This window comes from Cephus cinctus, unplaced genomic scaffold (genome assembly GCF_000341935.2).
Source record: "Cephus cinctus unplaced genomic scaffold, Ccin1 Ccin1_scaffold0805, whole genome shotgun sequence".
Lineage (NCBI taxonomy): Eukaryota > Metazoa > Arthropoda > Insecta > Hymenoptera > Cephidae > Cephus > Cephus cinctus.
Window position 1 is genome coordinate 71,765 of NW_014333402.1, and position 23,574 is coordinate 95,338.

The 23,574-nt window shown below is 36.4% G+C and overlaps 2 protein-coding genes across 9 annotated transcripts; one reads left to right on the top strand and one right to left on the bottom strand.

The window, feature by feature from the left end:
- Positions 1–46: 46 nt before the first annotated feature.
- LOC107270564 lies at positions 47–22,626 on the bottom strand. Of its 4 annotated transcripts, XM_015745672.2 has the most exons (28): positions 22,365–22,626; positions 21,108–21,439; positions 20,745–21,032; positions 18,462–20,612; positions 13,372–13,536; positions 13,103–13,288; positions 12,835–13,011; positions 12,539–12,704; positions 11,906–12,020; positions 11,704–11,830; positions 10,319–10,388; positions 10,072–10,226; positions 9,925–9,969; positions 9,613–9,866; positions 9,386–9,533; positions 9,134–9,312; positions 8,901–9,060; positions 8,618–8,814; positions 4,799–4,914; positions 4,016–4,260; positions 3,216–3,695; positions 2,704–2,964; positions 2,477–2,629; positions 2,169–2,365; positions 1,894–2,089; positions 1,675–1,823; positions 1,439–1,597; positions 47–1,367 (listed from the first exon to the last, which is right to left on the bottom strand). In XM_015745672.2, exons 2-28 carry the CDS (start codon positions 21,291–21,293, stop codon positions 1,247–1,249), a joined length of 6,846 nt encoding a protein of 2,281 aa, XP_015601158.1. In that variant the 5' UTR covers positions 21,294–21,439; positions 22,365–22,626; the 3' UTR covers positions 47–1,246. The 4 variants fall into 4 exon arrangements, with proteins under 4 accessions (XP_015601158.1, XP_015601159.1, XP_024943714.1 ...); XM_015745673.2 differs by lacking the exon at positions 22,365–22,626 and having other exon boundaries at positions 9,637–9,866; positions 21,108–21,514; XM_025087946.1 differs by lacking the exon at positions 22,365–22,626 and having other exon boundaries at positions 21,108–21,514.
- LOC107270576 (carbohydrate sulfotransferase 11) lies at positions 15,137–18,076 on the top strand. Of its 5 annotated transcripts, none has more exons than XM_025087966.1 (9): positions 15,137–15,472; positions 15,758–16,017; positions 16,089–16,235; positions 16,510–16,663; positions 16,705–16,874; positions 16,966–17,137; positions 17,224–17,383; positions 17,454–17,653; positions 17,783–18,076. In XM_025087966.1, exons 3-9 carry the CDS (start codon positions 16,207–16,209, stop codon positions 18,014–18,016), a joined length of 1,119 nt encoding a protein of 372 aa, XP_024943734.1. In that variant the 5' UTR covers positions 15,137–15,472; positions 15,758–16,017; positions 16,089–16,206; the 3' UTR covers positions 18,017–18,076. The 5 variants fall into 5 exon arrangements, with proteins under 5 accessions (XP_024943734.1, XP_024943735.1, XP_015601183.1 ...); XM_025087967.1 differs by having other exon boundaries at positions 16,098–16,235; XM_015745697.2 differs by having other exon boundaries at positions 15,141–15,472; positions 16,723–16,874.
- Positions 22,627–23,574: the final 948 nt, after the last annotated feature.

Consider the following 23,574-nt stretch of genomic DNA (forward strand, 5'->3'; position numbering starts at 1 on the left):
TAAGTCAATCCCAAATCTCCTGGTAATACAAATTGGTAGTCGATGATACAACAACATTAATTATATTTATCAATAATATACTTATGTATGCTTTATAAACAACTATATAAGTTCGTATGCGTATAAATATAAATTATTCATTATCAATAAACTATATATCGAGGTACAGATTTAAGAAACTCGTAGCTGAGTAAATTAACGATTTACACATACGTTGGACCGGATTATTATAAATACTTTTTCTGAGCAATTCTCAATCAACGCCTCTAAACAAAAGATCCTGTTCTTCCGAAGAGATGCCTTTACGATGTCGTATATTTATTACTGAATGACTTTCTTCATTGAGCTCAGATCGTTCATGTTTGTTTCATCAATGAGAAACAGAATCATTGCCATGAGCAATGCATTCCTTTCCTTGTACTGCTTCAGGATTTAATTCTACTTCCTGCAACTCACTTTCGTAGAGTTGGTGAAGTAACAAGACATTTTGTTTTTTTCTTCCATAATAATATTTTTACCAAAAAAAAAAACGTATACACGGTTATTCATTATTCACAAACGCACCACCTGAAGTTAGCCCCTCCATTTGATTCCCATGGTAGAACTATATTCGGGTGGTGCGTTTCTACTGAATAACTCTATATATATTACTACAGATCTATTTCAAACAAAAAAAAAACAGTTGAATATTATAATATTTCAGAATATTAACTTTAATTCTTATACGTAATTCATTTCAATACGAAGGCCACTGTCATCAGTCAAACACATAATGACAATATATCGATATTATAATTACAGTATAAAAAAATGTACAGAATAAAAATCCCAGGTATCAAAACGTATCAAATCAATAATAGGTCGATTATCAGTTTCTAGTTTACAGAATGAATTGCTTTTAAATATGTCATACGAGAGTAACGGTACCGATCGACGTGCAAAATTCTGCGTACGACAAATCCTATTTTACTCAATATTCCTCATTTCAAAAGCACAGCCCTGAATTGCTTTTATTTACTAATTTAAAAAAAGGCATCACACATATCCAAATGAAATAATCATTCTCATTCGTACCACATATCAGACGCTTCTTTTGCACATCAATCATATCACTTGCACGTGTGTTGACTTTATATTCCCATGAAAAATATTCTTCTCACATTCAGAGCAAACAACGAGCATCAGACAACGAGAGTCGTCGAAAACATCGAATTCTGTCAGGGTAAATATCAAAGCGCGTTTATAATTAAAGTGATTTCAATGTCTTATCGATATGCCGTAATGTATTCTCTGGTACGGAATCCGTGAGTGCCTTCCGGAAGCCGTCGCACCGCATCAATGATCTGAACATCTTCTTAGCATAATTCCTGAAAGAAAAATTATTATTAGACCCACCTAATTCCTAGTTCCTGGTTCTAGATGAAAGGAAACGACTTACCTAGCATCCAGATTACCATCGATCAATAATTTTGCGCCGGTACCTAAAAGCTTCTCGCGGACTTCACGTGGTAAAGTCATTACATGATCTCCTCCAATTTTATCAATTACGGTAGATAACAATCTAGCCGTTGCAGCTCTTACAATAGCATTTTGATGTCTGAAAAATGAATATTCATAGTATTTTGAATATATCATCATTTTTTCTTGTACGAAATAATACACTATTTATCTTACGTAGCTCCACGATAAACGATGACACTTATTGTTCTGTGAGGGGGAAGATGTTCAATCATGCTATCTAGGGCAGCGTTACAATCAGCCCGTAGAAATTTATTCGTATCGGCTGTTCTGTGTAACAATGGACCTGCAATGTCATCCAATTCCTGAAAACAGAATTAATTAGCATGTATTGAAGGTTATGGGAAATTCAATGTATTTGACTATAGTAATTACCTGATCAATTCCGCGAATTTGGGCACTGAAAACGTCTCCTGCAGCTTGACAAGCTACGCGAGATACTTGGGAACGAAGATTTCTTATATGCTTTCCTAAGACTCTGCTTATGGTTCCTGGACCGTATGTCTCTAGTTGTTCAGGATTAGAACGAACGATTTGGGAGAGCATCTTCAGGCCTTTCATGGAAACTTCCCTGAATAGCGAAGAGCGTATTTTTATTACGATTTACTATTTTCTATGCAATTTTATATTAGAGTCTAAAGGAAACTGACCAGTCTTTATGCTCTAATTGCGCAAAGCACTGTTGTACAGATATTTTTGGCTTTTCTATCTGTTTCGTGAGATTTTGTCCAGATGAATTTTGCATTGTTCTCATTGTATTCACTCGAGGTTTTATTCTACTGCGTACGAGCCTCGATGGCATCTTCTTCGGCGGTTCGACAAGATCCATTGGTGACGATGAACGACTCTGTGTAAAGAAATTTATTTTAGCCATAGTATCTTTTTAAAATATTTTGAAGTAACTGGTAAACAAATTTTAGCATTGATTAACTAGTTTTATTATAATTTGATAACCCACCTCGTTACCCATATCTGCCATACTGGATCCTACTTCGCCACCAGCACTTTTATTCGAATGGGAAAGATTCGTAGAATGTGGAGTGGACGTGTTAGAATTGTTCGGTGACGCTATATCCTCTAAGGTCTCTTGAGAAATGGATTGTTGAGAAGTCTGCAATTAGATATAAAAATTATTATTTTCATTTTCATTAATATAAACAGTATCACTGTATAGCCTGTCCATACCATATGATTGTTATTTGAATTACGTAAAATAATATTAGATTCCCTATTGCTTCTAGACTCTTCGTACTCGATTGCTTCTCTTGAATCAGTTGTAAAAGTTTCAAGTCTAGAAGGTGAATTCGGCGCACTGGCCTCTCTAGCAAGGAGTTTGGTATCCAGAGACTGAAAGGAGATAGTTTCATTTGTTTTTGAATAAATGGGACTAGGAATTACTTCCTCTTCGATTTCAAGTTCCTCGATGTCATTTTCATTCGAAATATCCTGTACAACGAAAATAACATATTAGCATTCAATTATTCCCGCCAATTCGTAAGCCAGAAAAGTTTGGAATATTAGTATTTGAGAATGAAAATTTAGTATCTAACTAAGTAAAAAAAAAAGTCAAAAATACAAAGCGCATCTACAGTGCGAGATTAGAAAATTCTAACAAACATATATCCATTTCCCAATTAATTAATTTTCATAATTAAATATATTTCATGGTATTATTGTCAACCATCAATACCACTCACCAATGACTTCTGCGAAGCAATGCAAACAGTTTGTACCGAAGGGGACTTGGACATATCAGAATTAAAAGATTTATTGCTGATCGAACGATCAGAAAATGGCGACTCTGATTTTTTCGAATTTTTTTCATCCGAATTGGTGGAACGAACATCGCTGAACTCTCTCATGGCGTTATCCATTAATAAACATTCATCGGATGATTTCAATGAATGATTTATGCATACGCTATCATCCGACGAGATAAAATGAGATGATTTTTCAGTTTCGCCTCTCTCGACTAGATCTATTTCAGAATTGTCATCATCACTGTCATCACTATGATCATTATCGCGACTGTTGCTACTATTGAAATTCAATTGTTTTTCTAGTTCATCCCCAGACTTTGTTTCCTCTTCTGTACTAGTCTCTTGACTGTCACCGTCTTCAATGACTAAAACGCTGGATTCAGCAGGACTGATTAATCCTTTATCATACTGTGAGATCTGAAAAGTTAATAAGTCATGCAATCGTGGAATGTACCACAGTATTGCAATGATTAAACTGACATCTAACACTTAGAGCACATAATTATCAGCCATCAATAATTCTCAATCAATAATATACCACCAACGAACCAGTAGTGCAATGAGAAAATAGCGTGACTGCAGTCACAGTATTTAATACAGTGCGGACCTACTCTACCATGCATGCAAAGATAAAAAATGTTTCTTAACGTAGATTAAAAAATATAAATAAAACTTTACGTCATAGAGAAAAGTGTTAAATGTCTCAAGTCAATCCTAATTTCATTTTTTAAACTTACAATGTAAGAATTTACTGAATTACGTCGAGGACTAGAGTGTTGAGGAACAATATCAAAAGCCTTTTCTTCATTTTGACTTTGTCGCGAAGACGAGCGACTGTTGCTGTTGATGTTGTTGGTACTGTACTTCGTAGTACTATGTTGTTGGTCCTGGGTTATTTTTAATCTATCCTTCCTGTGACCCAATCCAATGGACGCAATCGACGTAGAGCTGCTGGCGCTGTTTGATCGTGGATTGTCGAAGGCTTGAATAAAAAAAATACAGGCATTACAAACGGCAAAAATGAAATCGCAGAAAATATATTCAATGAAAGTTTTTAGTTGATTTAAGAGAAATTACATAACCCTACTCTAAATGGTTATTTACCAATTAATATTTCACGTTATTTACCTTTGTCCAGTGGAATATTGATTATTGCGGTCATGTAAGGGCGACTTTGAACAATAGTATACGTAAGCTACATAACTACATTATGTTTCAAAGAAAAAGGTTAAGAACCTCACGGTCTAGTTAATCCACTTTCGATCGCTTATTCTCTACAATCTAATTGGTAACCAATTCAACGTTGTACGTGCGTTTCCCTTGTCATAGGAAATTTCAGGTTTCTGCATTATTAAAACGATAACCTGCCACGTGAACTATATATATATATATATATATATATATATATATATATATATATATATATATATATATATATATATATATATATATCTCACTCGACAATAGATATAAAAATATCCTATGCCATAATCATTTTACTTAATTACACTATACAGTACCTTTATACTGTAGATCCTGGCCATTTAAATTCTCCACAGGATAAACGCTCATCTGAGATGTAAATTGACGTCTGTTCCTGTCATTGTACTCTGCTTCGTCAGGGGTGGCCTTGTCTCTGAAAAAAATGTATTACATGAGTTAAGAAAACAAAAAATGCCAAAAATTTAATTCAAATGCAGCAGGATCTTCATGATCGAAAATAATAATATCACCAATGATTTTACTCCAGAAACATACATCGTATCTGTACTCTGATTTAGTCTCAGAGCAATGACAGGTGTCGTTCTTGTACTCGTGTTATCCGCAGAAAGACACGGATCCTCGATATTCCCAATCCCGACAGATTTTCTTGAGCGAAAGACACAGGGACAACAGCGTAGGACGCTTCTGGCGAATTTCCTCTCTTCCATGTCCCCATCATTACTTTTGACCTCAGCAAGAGCTTTGGTGTCTTCCTTGACCTCGGATGGCCAAACGCAAAACTTGAAGATCATTTTACACCTCTTTTAACTCACTGTCAAGTATTTCCCGTAGCACGGTAACACAAAAATTTCGCAGCACTTCTCATAACGGTTTAAAAATTTTTATAGTCCACGATTCACTTGCATCCAAGTATATTAAAAAGTTACGAGACACTATGAGACCTTAAAAATCAAATTTCACCACAATTCGAAATCGATGAACAACAGGTAATTACAACGAGCCACGAATAATGACAAAATTCTAATAAATGACATGCCACGAGAACCATGCGTATCCGTTTCAAACTCCACGCTGTGGGAGGTCATTGATTACATTCAGCAGAATATGGATTTTCCACGCGAGAAACCAGTCGGCGGCTTTACGAGCTACTTCATTTATTTAACCTATATGGAATTCAAGTATACGCATTAATTTTTCAAGGAAAAATCACTAAAACTGAAAATTTACACGTGTCACTCTTAATACGACGCAACGTACGTGTAATTACGTCTGCTAGCTGCTACCGGTAAAAGTCAATAGTCGGAAAAGTCGATATCCACGTTGGCACTGCCGACCTTAATTCCTGTCTACAAACCAACTTAGGAACAACGAAATACAATCGCGAGTCCATCTCCGTTACTTTATACTAAAAATCACAAAATTGACTAAATCAAAATAAATTTCTATTACCTTTTCGCCCCAAAAGAATAGAAGTCGAAAGCAAACTTTTCGCAACGTTAAAATCTCTCAAAACTGCTACTGACGTACTTTGAGGAGTAATACGCCGTGGTGGTCAGACATCCAAGTAGCGAAGTCTGCACAAAGTCGGTCGACTTTACGACTACTAAAATTCCCGACTCTCCCCCTGTCCTAATACTGTAAATGGCATCTCCATCAAACACTATATTCATACCTGTGAAACGGGTGTTACAATTCCACGTTATACTTGACCTTTGTCACAATATCGAACCCGTTTTAAAATAGCTAACGGCCATGGTATAGCTCTTTAAATTCACCGAGTTATCTAACGCACGGTACACATATTGTATATACGCGTAATTAATTTATACAAGAAGCCATATTTAATTAGCAATTTAAATCAAAGCACCAATGTTACTTATCACGTTTAATATGAACTACACTTGTACACCAGGCGAACATCCAACGCTCGGCACTGTCGCACACACGACTGCTGCCCGCATAGAATTCGAAGCGTCGCGACGCTGACCGCCTGCTCAGACGCGTCACCCTTCTCCACTTTGTCGCCCACCCCGTTCCTACCCTAAGCTATAGGCCAGGAACTCGACCATACGTAGTGACCCTAACTTGGCTACCCTGCTAGTAAATATTCATATATATGTATACCACCTTACGTCATCCGTCAAGGTGACTGATAGTACATAGAAAGAGTGGGGGGGAGGGTGAAAAAATCTGATAATAGATAAGCTAGAACAATTTATCAGGTGCTCTATTTTTATCATTAGATTCACTACGTTCGTTGGTACAAGCAGTGTTAAATAATTAAATTTTTATATATTAATATCATTAAATCATATCATTTAAATTGTTTTTTACACATTAATCATGTCTCATGGTACGTATGTACGTTATAACATCGATACGTAAATTGTTAAAGTAGTTTTTCTTCTTGGCATGTAATATCAGCAGGTGGGGAATTGATCGAAATGTATTTGGTGTTTACGAGAATGTTGAAGGACGACTTGGAATTAATAGAATTTAAAACTTTTGTATCGAATGAAATTTTAAAGCTACTTGTACTGGTGTAATTTGTGCAAAAATGATTATAGTAATTTTTTATAAAAATTATTCTATAAATCACTATAACGATTGTACGAAGGGTAATGATTTTTTGGAAGACAATTTCATGACTCGTGTATTTAGTGTATGGGGCATTTTAATGAAGTTCACGATTATTGATTAGGGGCCTGTCAAGAATGATTTGGACAGTATTAGCTTCTCTTGCAATTTTGCAAGAAATTTTGACTGAATATTTCAACGCAGTAGGAAATGTACATTTGTATACATATATATATATATACACGTCTAGTACATAGAGTCTATGTGCGATGGCAGATACAAATATTTATCCCGAACTGGCATCGGCCGCTAGGCACGCGACGTAATTATCGACTTTAATTAACCTCGCGAATTCTCAACACAAATGAACTCGAAAATGATAATCGATACTCGAACGCATTCTTTTCATAATGTTTGAATAGAACTAAGAAGTCTTCATCGTCGTACTGTTTGCGCGTATTACATAGGTTATTTTCACATAAACGTAGCCCGCATGGAGTTCGTTGACCTTTGGCATTAAAAATTATCTCACTCCTGGAAGTCATGAATTCCCTAACGGTGGTCGATTGACATTGACATTTATGGAGAAATAATAAAATTCTTTAGAACGTAAGAAATACGTTTCTCTTTATTTAAAGCCACGTACACGCCTAACGGTTGACCGTATAATGCTACTTTTAAAGAGAGCATATTACTTTTGCGCGTGGCGGTATGTCTACTGTTTATCACTTTTCGAAATCTTACTTTCGCACGCGAGATTTTCTACAGTCAAACCTTTACCTATTACCACCGCGAATTTCAGCAACGCGTGGTTGGAAAACGTCAGAGCAATATATGCAACGTGACTGTGCATAGATTACACTTGATATGAGGTCAAATGTCCTATTAATGTAGATATAATAATAGCAATAATATTTTCAACTCCTTTTTTAACAATAAAATTTAAAACAACGCTCTTAATATCAATCCAGATTGTTACTATGAGTTTTCAGGGAAAATCAATAAACGGAAATATTTTCTTCACAGTTCGAACCATGTACTTATCTCGATACATTATTTATATTAAGCGTAATGCACTGGACGGACCCACGTTGCACTTTCTCCGGCGGACACGACATTAGGGAAATATTTATCTATTAGATATTTTTTATCAAATTTCAAGGAGACGTTAATAAACTGTCAATGGCTGTCACCACCGGGCCAATGGCTGAAACCCATCTGGCCCGGTTATGCTTTCCGTGTTCTTCTATGCTTATGTACTAAAATCGATGTTGCGTGTTGGCACTGTGAGGTTATGCTAGACGTATCTTCGAGAAAGAAGTTGAGAAGACAGGTGGAGTCAAAGAAAAATAGTTAAAAAATAAGTTAGCAGTACTGTATGTCTTGGAGACACGTACTTATCATATCAGTACAGACGCATTGTACAAAGTGTATTGAAGCATTGATTAGCTGCATATTAACGTATGATACAAGATCGATTTTTATAAAAATTGTTTAATAAAAATTAATAATATTAATTATGGATTTGTTAAACTTACAAATTTTGGACTGATGCTGTTTGCAAGCCGTATGACATCACCCTGTCCATTTTCTCGGGATAACGAATCTCGGAACGAGAACGAGATCGCAGCTTCCCTTCAAGATTATTTGGAAGTACACGTATTCGGGTGTCGGCAGTGTTTACGTCAGTTCCCGCGTGTTGTTTGTCTGTTGTGCTTTGGAAATACGTATCCTTCTGTGAATTTAATATTGCCATTGAGATACATATAGGTAATTTGAGTTAAATTTTTTGGCTAAAATAAATTTGGTATCTTTACTCACTCTGTGTAATGTATTGTTATTGGTAATGTCGTTATTTGATCTTTTCACTGATCCCTGATATCCAAATGAAAAGTGATTTGAAGAATATGACGCAGTTTGTAATTTAGAAATCATGCTTGTATCCATTGGCCCACTTTGTCGCTGATAAGGTGTTTGATATCTGTATTTGAGATTAATTTATGCAGGTTTTACTTTTTTATAATGAATGAAGCTAAGACCAATAATATACTTACGTCTGTTGTGGTGCAGTTTTTGGAACAGAATCGTAACGGCGTTCCTCGGAATTGGAACGGTACTGTTTCCTTCTTCTGTTTGGACTTTGGGAAAATCTGTTTGAACTTCGTGATGTTTGATAACTTTGCGTTGTCGGAATTTCCGTGAATATCTTATGCGCTTCTTCCGTTATTATTTTCTGCAATACCGAGGCGTATGGAAGTTAATTTTTGTCGAGGTATACAATATTTTTCAAAATATCAATTACTCACTCTGCCATTGTAGCCAGTGAATTTTTTACCACTTATTTGACTTTCGTAATGTGAATCGGAGGAATTATTTATGTGAGCCGCTGATGGTAATCCTTGAAAAGCAGTTCCCTCTATGAAACGTTTTCTTCTCTGATACATGCTTCCGTAACTGTTAAGAATTATGTTAAATTATTTTTAGAAAATTACTTCATTTCCTAGTAGTGAGAGTAGGTTAAACAGAATTGTACTTGATATTCTCATCTCGCGTGTACATTTTATTTTCATGACTCTCGGTGCTTTCATGTATTCTTCTTTTTGGTAGGCCGCTCACGCTGGTTTTGTCATTTCCGTTTATCTCGAGATTGACGTTGCGCCGCACTTGCGTACTTCCGGCAAATGATTCCTTCGTGTTGAATCCTCGTTCGCGAGAATATAATATTGGTATTTTGGATTCTACTTTATTCGTTGCTCCTTCCTGAGGTGGTGGACTACCTAGTCGAGTCTGTAAAAAGTTAATAAAGTACTTTTTGGAAATTTCAAAATTCTGTAATTTCGCTTACTCTGCTATTGACTCTTTCCCGCGTTGAAGAGTTAGTAATTTGAATCTGAAAAAAAATACGAAGATATTTGATAATGAAAAAATAATATTTCAGTGTGATAATTTTTTTGACCTTTTCCTTATAAATCTCATGAACATCTTTGCAAACCTGATCATCCAGCTGTTGACTTCCGTGAAGATCTTCATTGGGAGTGTCACCGGAAGTCGAGGATTCGCTTTCAATACAATCCTGAATTCTCTTCGACGCTGGATAAAATCTTCGAAATTTTTCCTCCAATCTTAACTTCTGACTTGTTCCTTTTTCTGGTTTGAAATTGAGTATCACGTAATACACAGAGTATGAAATTAATTAAGAAATTATATATTGACAATTCAATAAAGTTGACGTTAGTTACCGTTAGAAATTCCCACGTCTACGTTAGAATCATCAGAGTTCCATCTTTGATCTCTGGGATGCTGATCATCCTACGAAAAGAAAAATGTCAATACTCCATTTACACTTAGAACGAGTGAAAAACATCATTGAGAATATTTCAAAAATATGGTGACCTTAATAAAATCAAGAAAGTACGAGAGACTCATGACCGCAATAAAATTTCACTTAAAAATGAAAATGCAAAAGTATAATTAAAAAATGTCATATCTCAAAAAAGTATTTTCCAACCACAATAAATAGGCTAGAAAGTGTCAGAATGCCAAAAACAAATAAAAAACGTGTAACACGGTAAACCTTGAAGAATTTTTTGATAAAAATCACCAATTTATTTTCAGTCCCCAATAAGTATTACAAGGGCAGATTTCAGGATTATAATTTAAATATGTCGAATGACTCACTAGCAACGTATACAAATATGGCTTGTAATTAACTAAACGACACAGTAACATAATGATAGCAGATCGCGATAAATTTTTACGAAATACTTTGTATAATCAACGACACGACCCTTTTTTATATCTCTGTGATAACAATGTCAGTCAGTAACACGAGAGAGTTAGAGCCTTTCGTCGCACCAGGTCCGCATTGGAATTTTTGCAAGAGCTACGTCATATCTGGTAACTCGGGGTAACGACGCTTAACGTCGGCGTCGAATCTGACCTAGTGGCACGCAATAAAATCGCGAGAACCCTTGCCACGCGATACGTTTTTTCTTCAATATCTTCCTTCTAACCTCTAATCTGTATATCAGCATGCAATAACTATAGTAATGGTCTCTCGATAATAACGCCACAGGTATATTTCGACATCGACGAATTTTTATGAAATTTCATATTTCAAAAATTTCATTTACATATTTCATAACCTTTAGCGTGGCCATTACTGAACCCGGCCAGTAGAAAAAATTTGCATTATCAAAATTGGCGAACAGTTATATTTCTATTACATATACTGATCTACGCACAGGTGCGTTAGATGGTTGCAGTAATGCCAGCAATAAGGAATACTGTGATACAGCAAAGGGCGCATGCCCATTGACCGACTTTGACCGATAATTTCCACGAAGTAGAGATCATGAGATAGTATACATTTACGCAAGTCTATTCGACGTAACTTCCTGTGCTGGTTATTGATTTTGCACTTTCATTGCATTATGGCCTTTCTTATGCACAATCGTGACAATCTATATTATTAGGAAGCTAAAGTAAGTTTAATGATATTAATTTTCTGATTTTCTAAAATTGCGAAAACTTTATAGAATTACTTGTGTGAAAGTACTTAATGAAATTGTTATAACTGGTAATGAATATTTTGAAATATATTTATATTTATTTATATATTTACCCGATTGTTAAATGGAACAAGTTGCCAGGCGACCGGGTGTTGATTTCGGGAATGGAGACCAACGCCAACAGCAACGAGGTTCGGTCGATCCGTCCATGGATTTCTAGTATTTTTTGCCGAATCAATTCTGAAATAATATCATTGAATTTCATTATATTTTATACAATTTTAATATCGGCGAAGGATACCATTATTGATTTACCGTGATGATTTTCCATTATCTAATCTTGTTGAGGTGGCTATTATTTGGCCTCTGGTACGACCTGAACCCGGCGATACTGAACCACTTCCGGCAACTATCCAATCGACATCCGCTCCTGTGCAATACGAAAAATTATACATTCAAGTGATATAAGAATAAAACACCCAGTATCTGAAACTGTTGAAGTATTGAATAGGTCCATATTTTTCTTTCTCGAAATGTGGTTAAATTTGCAAAAATTTCAAATATTTTACTTATCAAATTAACGTGTATCACGTGATCATAATCTAGATGAATTTTCACATGACCCAGTAGTTTATATTTAAAAATACTTTTATTCTCATTCCCTTGTGCTAACTGTAAGAAATCTTGAAGGAAAAAAAATCATAACCTCATTTGATAATGTCATCAGGCAAAAAATTATGTATTCTTAGCATAGCTATGCTGAAGATGTACTCGCTGATACAGATCCTGTTTAGGAACATCAAAAAGAAAGATCATTATAAAATAATGACTTTGCCCTGGTTTAAAAAATCGTCCATAAATCATTGTCCTATTCCTTGCGGGGTCAACACCTAAGTCAGGTAAACTATTTTATAGAATTGCAATAAAAAAAATTGCAAATTTCATTACCAGTTGCTATTTGAACAGTGGGGGAAATTTGCAGTCCATAAACTACCAGACCATCCGCTGAAACTAAGGGTAACGACTTCCGGGCAAGACGTGCTCTGATCGCTGCCATCATTTCTTCGGCATCTCGTCGACCTTTGGCAGCACGTTCACCAGCATGCAGAACTTCCTGTAAAAACCATTGCAATCTGTATATATACGACAAATTGAGTAGTTCATAATCCACTCGCTAATTTTAATATACATTTATCATTGTTTTAATTGAATTTACAAATATATTCTTGCCACTCTGTCATTACCTCAGGCTCATAAATTTGTGCTAGAACAGCCAAAGTGTCAAGCGCAGCTTGTCTTACTCTTCTGCGACGATCGGCAACCATGGCGGCCACCTTGTTCGCCACCATTTCCACTTTGAATTCTGTGCTGGGAAATGTCACTAATGAGAAGATCAGGAGCTGCAAAGCATTTTCTCTGGTCTGAAAATTTAGAAAAATTTTTAAAATCCGTAACAAATTCAACATCATCAGCCACCTCATGAAAATGGTAAATTATCATTAATAAATTCACCTTGGCGTTTCTGGCGCCGATACAGTGAGGCTGAAGGAACTGTTCTAAGAGAAGGGCTGGTCTGAGCCTGAGCATCGCGATCCTGGCAAGTTGCGCGGCATTGGGCCCACCTTGCCTCGCAAGACCCCAAGCAAGCTGCGGTAATCGACGTTTGAGAGCCTCTTCAGCAACCCCTGCCACCACGACCTTGACGCATATAAAAAATCATTAATATAAATATAGTCATTTACTTTTCATAATTACGGGATATTGGGGAAATATATTATTACCCTTGCGACTGCCAGACCCGCCGCGGCGACCCGGCAGCTTCTTTCCCCACCCAGGACTGAATGCAGGAGGGAACCAAGGCGGGATTCGATCGCAACCAAAGCCGAAGACGTTCGCAAAGCAGACGCAATACGTTCCAACCCACGGACCCTTGCTCTCCAATCATCCTGAAATAGTACGAATTAATAAAAAAAAAAGTGTGAAAAACTGAAAAAATTTTATTTACAAAATGTGATATTGGATAAAATCACTAGTAATATCCCACAATAAAATTTAATTGCTAATAATCATTGATTAGCAAAGAAATTAACTACTCCAATCAAAATTTTGTTTAATTACACATGCTTAGTGTTCTGAAGTTAATTACAGAGAACCAATTTTTCATTATTCAAAATTTCCAAAAAATTTCAATATTACTTTTTCGATCCTGGCAGTTATGCTGCTGCAACAACTGTACGTGACATACATATTTATATTACACGTAAGACAGGAACAGTTTGAAGCAAGGGTTGAAAAAGTATTAAGACACCCTATATGTCTTTTCTTTATGACTCGCACTTTTTCCAAGCTAATTAAAGCACTGACAATATCTCTGCCTTTAAATGCTGAGAATATTACAGTCATTTGCATATTATATACCACGATGAATTAGCAATGTTCTAGAAAGGTGTCAATGTCTAGTTTCATCTCTATGTAATTTCGATACTTTTTATATATACACTATCGAGAGAATGAGCGATGGCTTCGCGCATAAAAGACTCTTTTACGATTGCGTGAGACAGCATGACCACTTGCTTGCATAATGAAGTTCAGCTGAGAATTTAATGCAGCGCGTCACGTGAAAAATGCGTTAACTGGTCTAAAGACAGAAGTTAAAGATTAGAAAACGTCGGTGGGGTTTTTTCATAAAATTATAATTGTATTTCAGGTAAACTGAGAATGTTCTATTTATGTGGGGAAACAATAACGAATAGTTATACCATACAGTGGAGAAAATAAATCTTAAAATATCAAAATTAAATAATGCTGAGAACACGTATGGATGATGCATAACCGGAAGTTTCTTATTTCTTTTTTTCAATAGTCAAGACTCAGGTGACGTTATGGATGTAGTTATTCTTTTTGCGGAAGGAAGAAAGTAAAGTTTCATATCTTACTTTTGCGTGGAGTATGAATTAGAAAATGAATCAAGGGGGCTTCTGGGACGACAGGTAAATTGTTCTTATGGATTTGCATAAAGCTACGTACTACGTAATGTAACGTACTACATATATTTTATGGGTCTCCATGACACGCAACACGTGCCTAATTATTTTCTTGCAACTTCCCTGCCGCTGGAACTAGCCCAGCGCTAGACTGTACGATAATGATTCTTTAAGAAGATTTCAGCGATTTCACAGTCGCTGAATACTTGTTCTTCATACGAAATACCACTAACGAAATCGTTGTATTAAATTCGCGTATAATTGGTCATACGTACAATTGAAAAATTTCATGCATAATTCAAATAGTAATAAAAGAAAATTGAACATATTCGACTAAGAATCAAGTAGAATGACACATTCATTTTTGCACACGCAATTAGGCAACCATATTGTCACAAATATGTATGACAATCATTGTCGTTAATAATGTTGATACTATTAATTAATTCTTTCGTAATTCGTATCTAAAATAATTGCGCCATATGCTCAAAAGAATTAATTTTCAAATAATTTTCTTTTCGCGCCAATGAAGAACAACGCTAGTCGAATGTACACGAAGCGTGCTGATGTATTTGCTTCGAGTAGTCAGTCGAAGAAAATTGACAGTCGACTCGAAGTGTTTAATGACTTTTCGCATCAGTGTACAAATTGCTCACGTAAATCAGTGGTAAGATCGATAGTTCTTGTTCACACTACCGGGATGGTATGTCTTATCGATTCTACACTGATAACCACAAACCGAGGTCGAACAGGCACGAATGCTCACCGGTACAATGCACTTGGAAAAACTGGCACGTGGAGGGTTAATTGGCCAGACCTTGAATATTTCCAATGTTAAAACACAAAGGACATGCTCTAGTATAGCATTCAAGTTGTACACCCATCATCCAGTACAGTGGTATGCATTTCTTTTTCAAATATTTTATGGCCGTTACGGAAAGCCAACGAAAAAGTTACTAGACGGCAGTTTCACGCGGGGAAAAATAAAATGGCTTGCAAACCGATGACTATCTCGCGCAATTTATGAAATAGAAACGAGAGTCATTATTACCCGTGAATACCGGCAGTTAGGGTTTTTCGGATTTATGCTCTACAAGGATACACAGAAATGGGCAGACAGTCGTTATTACTCTAAGCAGGTTTTCAGACAGTATGAATCATTGATTATTGGAATTTTTGCCAGAAAGTAGAGCGACCTATGAAATTATCAGCAAGACTACTATTTTCGGTCAGCGCTGGTCACGCATTGGACGCATTGAGGTCACTTGTTAATCGCTTCACGCATTGCGGTCAATGATTTTATTTTGTCGGCAATACTACGATGCGTGGAATATTCTTTAGCATTTAATATTGTAGATGATACACCGGTGCAGATGCATCGTATACTCTGGTATCAATGCACCTTTGCAAAAATGCGTACTTGTGCATTTAAAAAGTTGAAAGGTAAGGATGTCTCATACGTGATGTTATTTCGCGTGTTATTTAATTATTATTATTTATTATCTATCATTTAGTTTTTTTAGACACATTTTTTTAATGGCTCTGATTATTCATACAATTTTTGGTAAAATCTCAACCAAGGCTTGAAGAATGAATAAGGAAAGTGAATCATGTGTAACAAGCTGAATTGGTATGCACCGTGGGTCACTGACCTTCTCAAGGTAAGGTGATCCTCCCACTTGAGTTTTATACGAAACCGACCAGTCTGTCTCGAACGTCTTGAAAGACTCACGCCAACTTTTCTCTCATAAGACGTACGAAACTTTTAATTGTGAGCAAAATTGTTATATTTGTTTGAGTGTAATTTTTTTAATTTGTGCAATTTGAAGTGCATTAAATGAAACTTTACCGGAAAAGAATATTCGATGCATTAGAGTAACGCGAATTAAAATAATAATCATTTTATTTTTTTATCAATATTTTTCTTTTATACAGAATCATGATTAGAAGGTACAAATGTATGATAACAAGAATCGTTATCATTTTAACAGTCTGTGGATTGATCTCTTTTTTGATCTTGTTTGATACTGTTGGTACTGGAGATGAAACTGAACCAAATCTAACACCAGACAAGCTTAAAAAATTATTGGTGAGTTAAAACCGAATAATTGTATTTATAATTTCAATTAGAATCTGTTATTTTTTCAGGATGAAGCTAACGCTGAAAATACTTGGCGATCGTTAACCATTGATAAAACCTGTGAGAGATACAATTTGGGAATTTACAAGAATTCCAATGAAAATCATTCTCCATTTAAACATCCACCAGCACCGCAGTACAGTGTTCTTTACATCGACAAGTTCGTCATTATAAGATAACATTGATATGATAACGTTATAGAATATGAAAATATTCAAAATTATTATTGTATATTTTACTATTTTTCTCAGAATTCACAATCTATCCTATTGCCCAATATACAAGGCTGGTAGCACAACCTGGCTCTATAATTTGTGTCTATTAATGAACGTTTCTGAAAACGACCTAACTAGTAGCAAGGAGCAAATATCTACAGTAGCTAGAAGAGTTTTACCAGAGCTTGAAATTCCGGATGCAGAACAGGTTTGGTATATAAAAATATAGAAATGGTTACATCAATTATTACACTCGTGGGTCTTATTGCTTATCTAAAGGAAATCATTATTTAGGCGTTGAAAACTACTTCGAAATTATTGGTCGTCAGACACCCTTTTGAAAGACTGCTAAGTGCTTATCGAGATAAACTTGAAAATTCTGTAGCTGGAAGAGAACATGGAACTCTTCACTTTTATCAAAAATATGGCGAAAAGATTGTTAAAAAATATCGTGGTGAGCCAACGACCATATATATATTATATTAGCACCGAAAACAATTTTATTAAAAAGTAAAAATTTTTAGATAAAAACTTCCCTACACCAAGAACTGATCAATTCATTCAAAGAAGAGGGGTGCCAGGTCCCGCTGGTATCGAACCAACATGGCGCGAATTCGTCGAGTATTTAATTAATACAGATCTTGCAAATTACGGCGATGATCACTGGATGCCTTATTATCTTTTCTGCACTCCTTGCTTGGTTAAATACGACATAGTTGCCAAGGTTGGTGCAGCAGTTGTTTATCAAGACGTGACAGTATCGTGGAAAATATATTTTCCTGTTGGCTGGCTATACCGTTTCCGGTGCAGCCAAGAAATTCATTGTTACAATGTTACCCCATATTTTTTCCAGGTGGAGACGTTATGGCGCGATCAAATTTTTGCTATACACAAATTGGGACTTCAGAAAAAGATAAAACCAAGATGGAGGCACTCCGGAGGACACTCGAATGCATCGAAAATATATTTTAATCAATTGAGCAGAGATACCGTCAGACGGTTATATGAAAAATTTAAATTAGACTTTGAATTGTTTGATTACTCTCACGATGAATATTACAAGTATGCCATGCAGGAGGAATTTTAATTAAACAAAATGACCAGTGTATATAATAGTTCCTCATACAATGAAAGTGATACTACGAAACAAGATTTTTTTTAAATAATTTAAGTCAAAGTTCTACTGACCCTATCATATCCCTTACGGTACACCGTGTTGATACGTAACACCAATTTTTTACCTGTGAAATCGATTGACCTACTTCTCATCATAGTAATTCAACATGAACCACCTCAAAGTCTACTGATTATACTAAAACGAGGTAGTATCTGATATTAATTACAATATGTAAATTCATAACATACATTTAAGGAATTTTCGTGACCACCATTTAACCCACAAACGTTAAATAAATACAAACAATATAAATACTACAATCGATAATCACACATTCCACTTGGTTAATATAAATTATAAAATAAATTGCTCAATCTACAAATTGAAATAATTTAGCACAACAAAATTTTCTTACCTTGTTATGCAAATCGTTGAGAATCTCTTGACTAACCAGACTCAATTCTTCCCAGTTAAGTTCCTCAACTTTTCCTTCACCCTCGCTGCTACTGCAGGTCACGCTTTCGCTACCCTCGACGGTTATCGTACTTTCATCAGTGTTTTTATCAAGCTCCCTGGAGCTTTCTTGACTATAATCTTCCAGGCCTGATTTGTCGCGAGCCTTGCGAGCAGCTGTCGCAATTGCCACACGATTTTCAGACTGATTCTCGACTGCGTCGTTGTTTCTTGTAGCTTCCACAGGAATAGCAGGAGGCTCAGTACATATAACCGGAAATTGATCGCGTTGTGAAAGCTCATTCTGCGTCGTCTTTGCCGTCGTTATTTCAAAGACTTTCCCGGTATCATTGAGCGTCGAATTCGATTCGTCGGGTTCATTGACTGCTATTGAAAAGCTATCGATTAGTCGACTAGTCGACTGGTCTGCCGTCCCTGTCTCCATTGTGTTTTTCTCCTCCTTTTGTCCGATTGAAGGTTTTAATTTTGAATTAATGACGTCGACTGGTTCGATGGACGAAGAATTCTTCGACCTTGTCTCTTCAGGGTCGAATACCGATATAGTATCTGTTTTTGTTAAATTCCCCGAGGTGCTGTTTTCCATTGAATCGCTTTTAGTGTCTTGAGCCTTTTTTCTTACAGGGCTCGATAATTCCATTAGGATATAATTACGCTCTTGTCTTGGAAATGTCTCGAAGGTACCTCTACTAGACGGTCGCGGGGAACGCTTTTGAGAATCCTTGGTGTCGATACTTTCATCCGTTTTTTTAGAATTGATGATCCCGGAATCTTTCATAAAGTCAGATTCTGCTACACTGTTTCGCATTTCCTTAGAGGTTTCCAAAGAATGCTCTATTATGTATTTTTCACTACTTTTTTTGGATGAATTTTCAGTTGGTGTTTGGTGATCTATGGCAGCTTTTAATAATCTGTTCTCCTCTATGTTTGTTTCCTCAATGATGGTATTTGGATAGACTTCAAAAGATTTTTGATCGCTTCTAATAGATTTTGATGGATCGTTAGAAACTGAAGTATCATTACTGGTGGTGATGCTTTCCAATTCAGTTTTTTCATTTTCTTCGTTACCGTCAAATTTACCGGAAGGTACTTTAGTAGATCTTCTCTTCCTCCGAGTCTTGACCGGTTGAATAATAAAAATTGGACTGCTGGTTCTAGACAGGATACTTTTCTTCGGACTCAGATCAGCATTGTGGGTATAAATCTCACGTCTAGGACTACTGGACTGAGATCGAGATACTCTTCTAGGATGATGCTTCCTCGGGTTAGGACTGGACGGCTGCGACAAGGATCTACGTCGATGGAGTGGCATCTTAGTCGCTGGCGAGACAGGAAGTGGAATTTTCGTAAGAGGCATGTCTGATTTAGCTAACCCAGAGTCATCACTGTCCGGTGTTCTGAGTTTAACAATTTCTCCACCGAAGTGAACGCGTCTAGGAGTTTTCCGTCTGTCTGGAGGTATATCCTGAAGTACCTGCACAACCTCCAGGTCATTCTCATCATCAGATTCGCTCTCATCGTCCGGATCCTCACCATGATCACTTTCATCGTTCTTCTCCTCAAGGATAGTCATCGTGATAGCCGTTTCCTCGTTAAATTTTATTTCCGTTTCAAGAAGAACTCGCGCAGGTGGCATGGCGCCAATTACGACATCAGGATCCTCTTCAGCAATACCGGAAGAGTCACTATCGCTACCCCAGGCTTGATCCAAGGGTACAACATCCTTCTCTCCACTACTTCCTTTGATTTCCCCATTCCCAATCAGCTTGGGAGTTACTTTCATATCATAAACCTCACAGAGAACATAAAAATCCCTCTTGACTTTCGGATTGTATTCCAGAAGATACGAATCAAGTTCCTCAGCTCCTATGGCTTCGCGTATCTTGACCAACGACCTCAGTGCTGCCTCCTGGTGAGTTACCTGCACAAGACGAGCTGCCAAGGCTGCAGTGGTTTCCTTGAGAACCCGAGTCGAGGGACGAGGACTGCTGGCTGACGGAAACAGCAAGGAAGGAACGCTCAAGATAATACCCATAGTGACATTAGTCTGGAAATTATCCAGAGCATCAGGACGGTTCAGTCCTTCATTCAAAATCTAAACAGAATAACACGATCCTTTAAATATACCACTTTAAAATCCACCATCGACAATCTTTCAGATGCAGTAAAATCATTATCCAGGTATTCATTAGAATATAAGGACTGTGCAAAGCAATAAAATACTTACTATCTTAACCATATTATCCTGATCTTGACTGTAGAATAGATAGACTCTAAGGGTATCCAAAGCTCCTTTCCTGACCGCTGGTGCTGGATGACCAAGATTGCTGACCAGTTCCGGTACGACGGGTCGCATAACCTCGTCGATGATGTTCATGTCGAGGGTCGGCAGAACATCGACAAGAACACGTAGAGCATGTTGTCTGACTTCCCATTCAGGATCACGCAATCTCTCAGATATTTCAATAAAAGTAGAACGCGTATCCACATCTGTTGGGAATCGTTTTGTGCGCACCTAAGGACAGTACAATTGATCGATAATAATAATAAATAATTAACGTATCACTTCTGTCCAGTAAAAATATCTCACCACGTGCTCCCAAAGAGGGGTAAGCTGTATCGGTTGTCCAGGTGAAGAGGTGGATGTCATCTTCTCTTGGGTCTGTTGAAGATGACGATTCTGCAGATGATAATAACCCGACGACTGTGCTGGCAAGGGTGTGGAGTCCTTTTGGGGTTGCGAGGACCCCGAATTCGTCATTGTTAAACCCGTCATCGATGACGCGAACTCCACGCACCCAAACACACCGTCCTACGTCTCATCTTCCAGCCACTGCCAATCCTTTACTGTACAAGGCATCCTTAACTCTTGATAGTGATCCTTTCCAAATTCCTCACGTTACTCGTAACCTACACAAGTTGCTAATACGCCAATTAACTTTAATTGAATCGCCGTGCTGCGTTGGACTCACGCTGTGTTCGCTGGTAATTAACTGCGATAGTTAACGGTAATTGTAGGCGTCTTAATAGATTCTTGGATTGGTTACTGGTGCATTGATTACTTTTACAATAAACTTGGAAAGTTAGACTTAGCATTTAAGACTATTAAATCTTTTGATTGTTATCAGTGCTCTATATTTTTTTATAAAATTTAATAGTTTATTGACAACCATGCGTTTCATATTTGAATTTTCAAATACGTCAGTTACGTACCATGGTTATATTCGTATAAGATAAACGTAATAAGTATACACTGAATATTGAGCGTAGTTGTAGTCTTTGATAGTCTCAACGATTTATACTGAGTTGTATGACCATAGATTGTCAACGTAAATCCATATGCATACGTAATACATAGTAACGTATGTGTACGGAATGCTAGGTCAGTAACATGAAATGGAATATCAATTTGTTATAGGAAAATATAAAGGGCAAGTAAGACATTAAGAAATTGTTTAAAGAGATTCTTTTAACGCAGTGAAACATACGGATAGGTGCTTTGTTGTTTGTCAGAAAATTTTACAATTTCTTGGAGCGATAACAGAAACGAAGTAAAATACGATAAAGATATGCAAAAATAGAACGCCTCGTCACGACAGCTACATCGAAGCCTTATGACAACGATAATGTTCCTGAGTATCGAGTAGTTAGAAAATGAAAATCATAGCACACGGAAACGACCGGCTAATCATTGAATCTCTTGACACGAAAGCCACTCGAAAGTGTTACATAGTAAAATTACTACATAACAGAAAATTAATCATAGACGCTATCGGTTTCCTTGGGAAATTCGTCAGTTGTGCAATAAAACTTGAAACAGTGTCAAGTGTGTCTGGATATTTCTTACCGTGAGCGACTGTTCCACTTTAGGCGTATTTCGAATAGAGAAATAATTTCGGGAGAAGAAAATCCCTAGAATCTTTTATCCCTATAATATCGTGTACTTTGCAATCGTAGGTTTTTTTTCTTTTTTACTTCAATCAAATACTTTGTCGTATTTTTATTCACCTATGAAATTCGTATGGTATCTTCAAGTGTATATGGACATTAGACGACACTGTGTACCGTATTTTGGTGATGAAAATTTGTGTACTGAGAAAAATAAAATATCAAATAAAAATGTACACGTGGACTAAGACTTATTGGCAATGGCCAAGCTTGCCTGACCACGGCTCGCATGTGACTGTTGCCCCTTTTCTCGAAGTAAGGTGGTTTGCTGCTAATATCGACCATCCCCATCCCCACTTTATACCTAAAGTAGTCTTTGGCAACTTGGGGGTTACAATCAGGCAGGGTATTGTTAGTTCTGTTTTTATCCTTATGTCAATCCAACTGTCTTCTACTTACTTCCCTGTCAAAATTCTTCGTGGTAATATGAAGGTTGGGCATCGGATGGGTTTTTAATTCTGTAAGAAAAATATATCAAGGTATATATATAATATATACGTCAATGGAGTAGATACAGTCTATATAAAATATATGAAATTTTGATTTTTTGCATTAAATAAATAAAGTAAGATAGACGAATCCTCGAAGGTCAGTAACATTACTGAACTTGCATGATATTTAAAGTATATCGATCACCGGAAGACTGTGATTGATTGGTATTTCATTATTCATAGTAAATCAAGCGGCTTTTGCTGCTCGCACGCAACGTGTCAAGACTGACGCTGTACTCGTTTTCAGTAAGAATATGTCTTTGTAGAAAAGATCCTAGTCATAGGAAATAACGAATTAAATTTTTGACAGAAGAATCAAGAGGATTCTTTAAGCTGGAAAAGTGCAGATGTCACTTGAGATATTTTTATTTATTTTTATTCTTTTGCATAAGGTATTCAGTTTATTTATATATAATGTAAAAGTACTGACATAATAACATTATTGCACTTGTTCCATGTTTAATCTTTCTGTCCCTATGGGTTAAGATGCGTAGCACGTATCAGTAAAGTTTTTTTTTTCGGTCACGAAAGGGATAAATGACGTGTATTAATTAAAAGTGCAATAAAATAATTAAATAAAATTGCTTTTGGAATGTTCCTTATCAATTTTTATGCGAT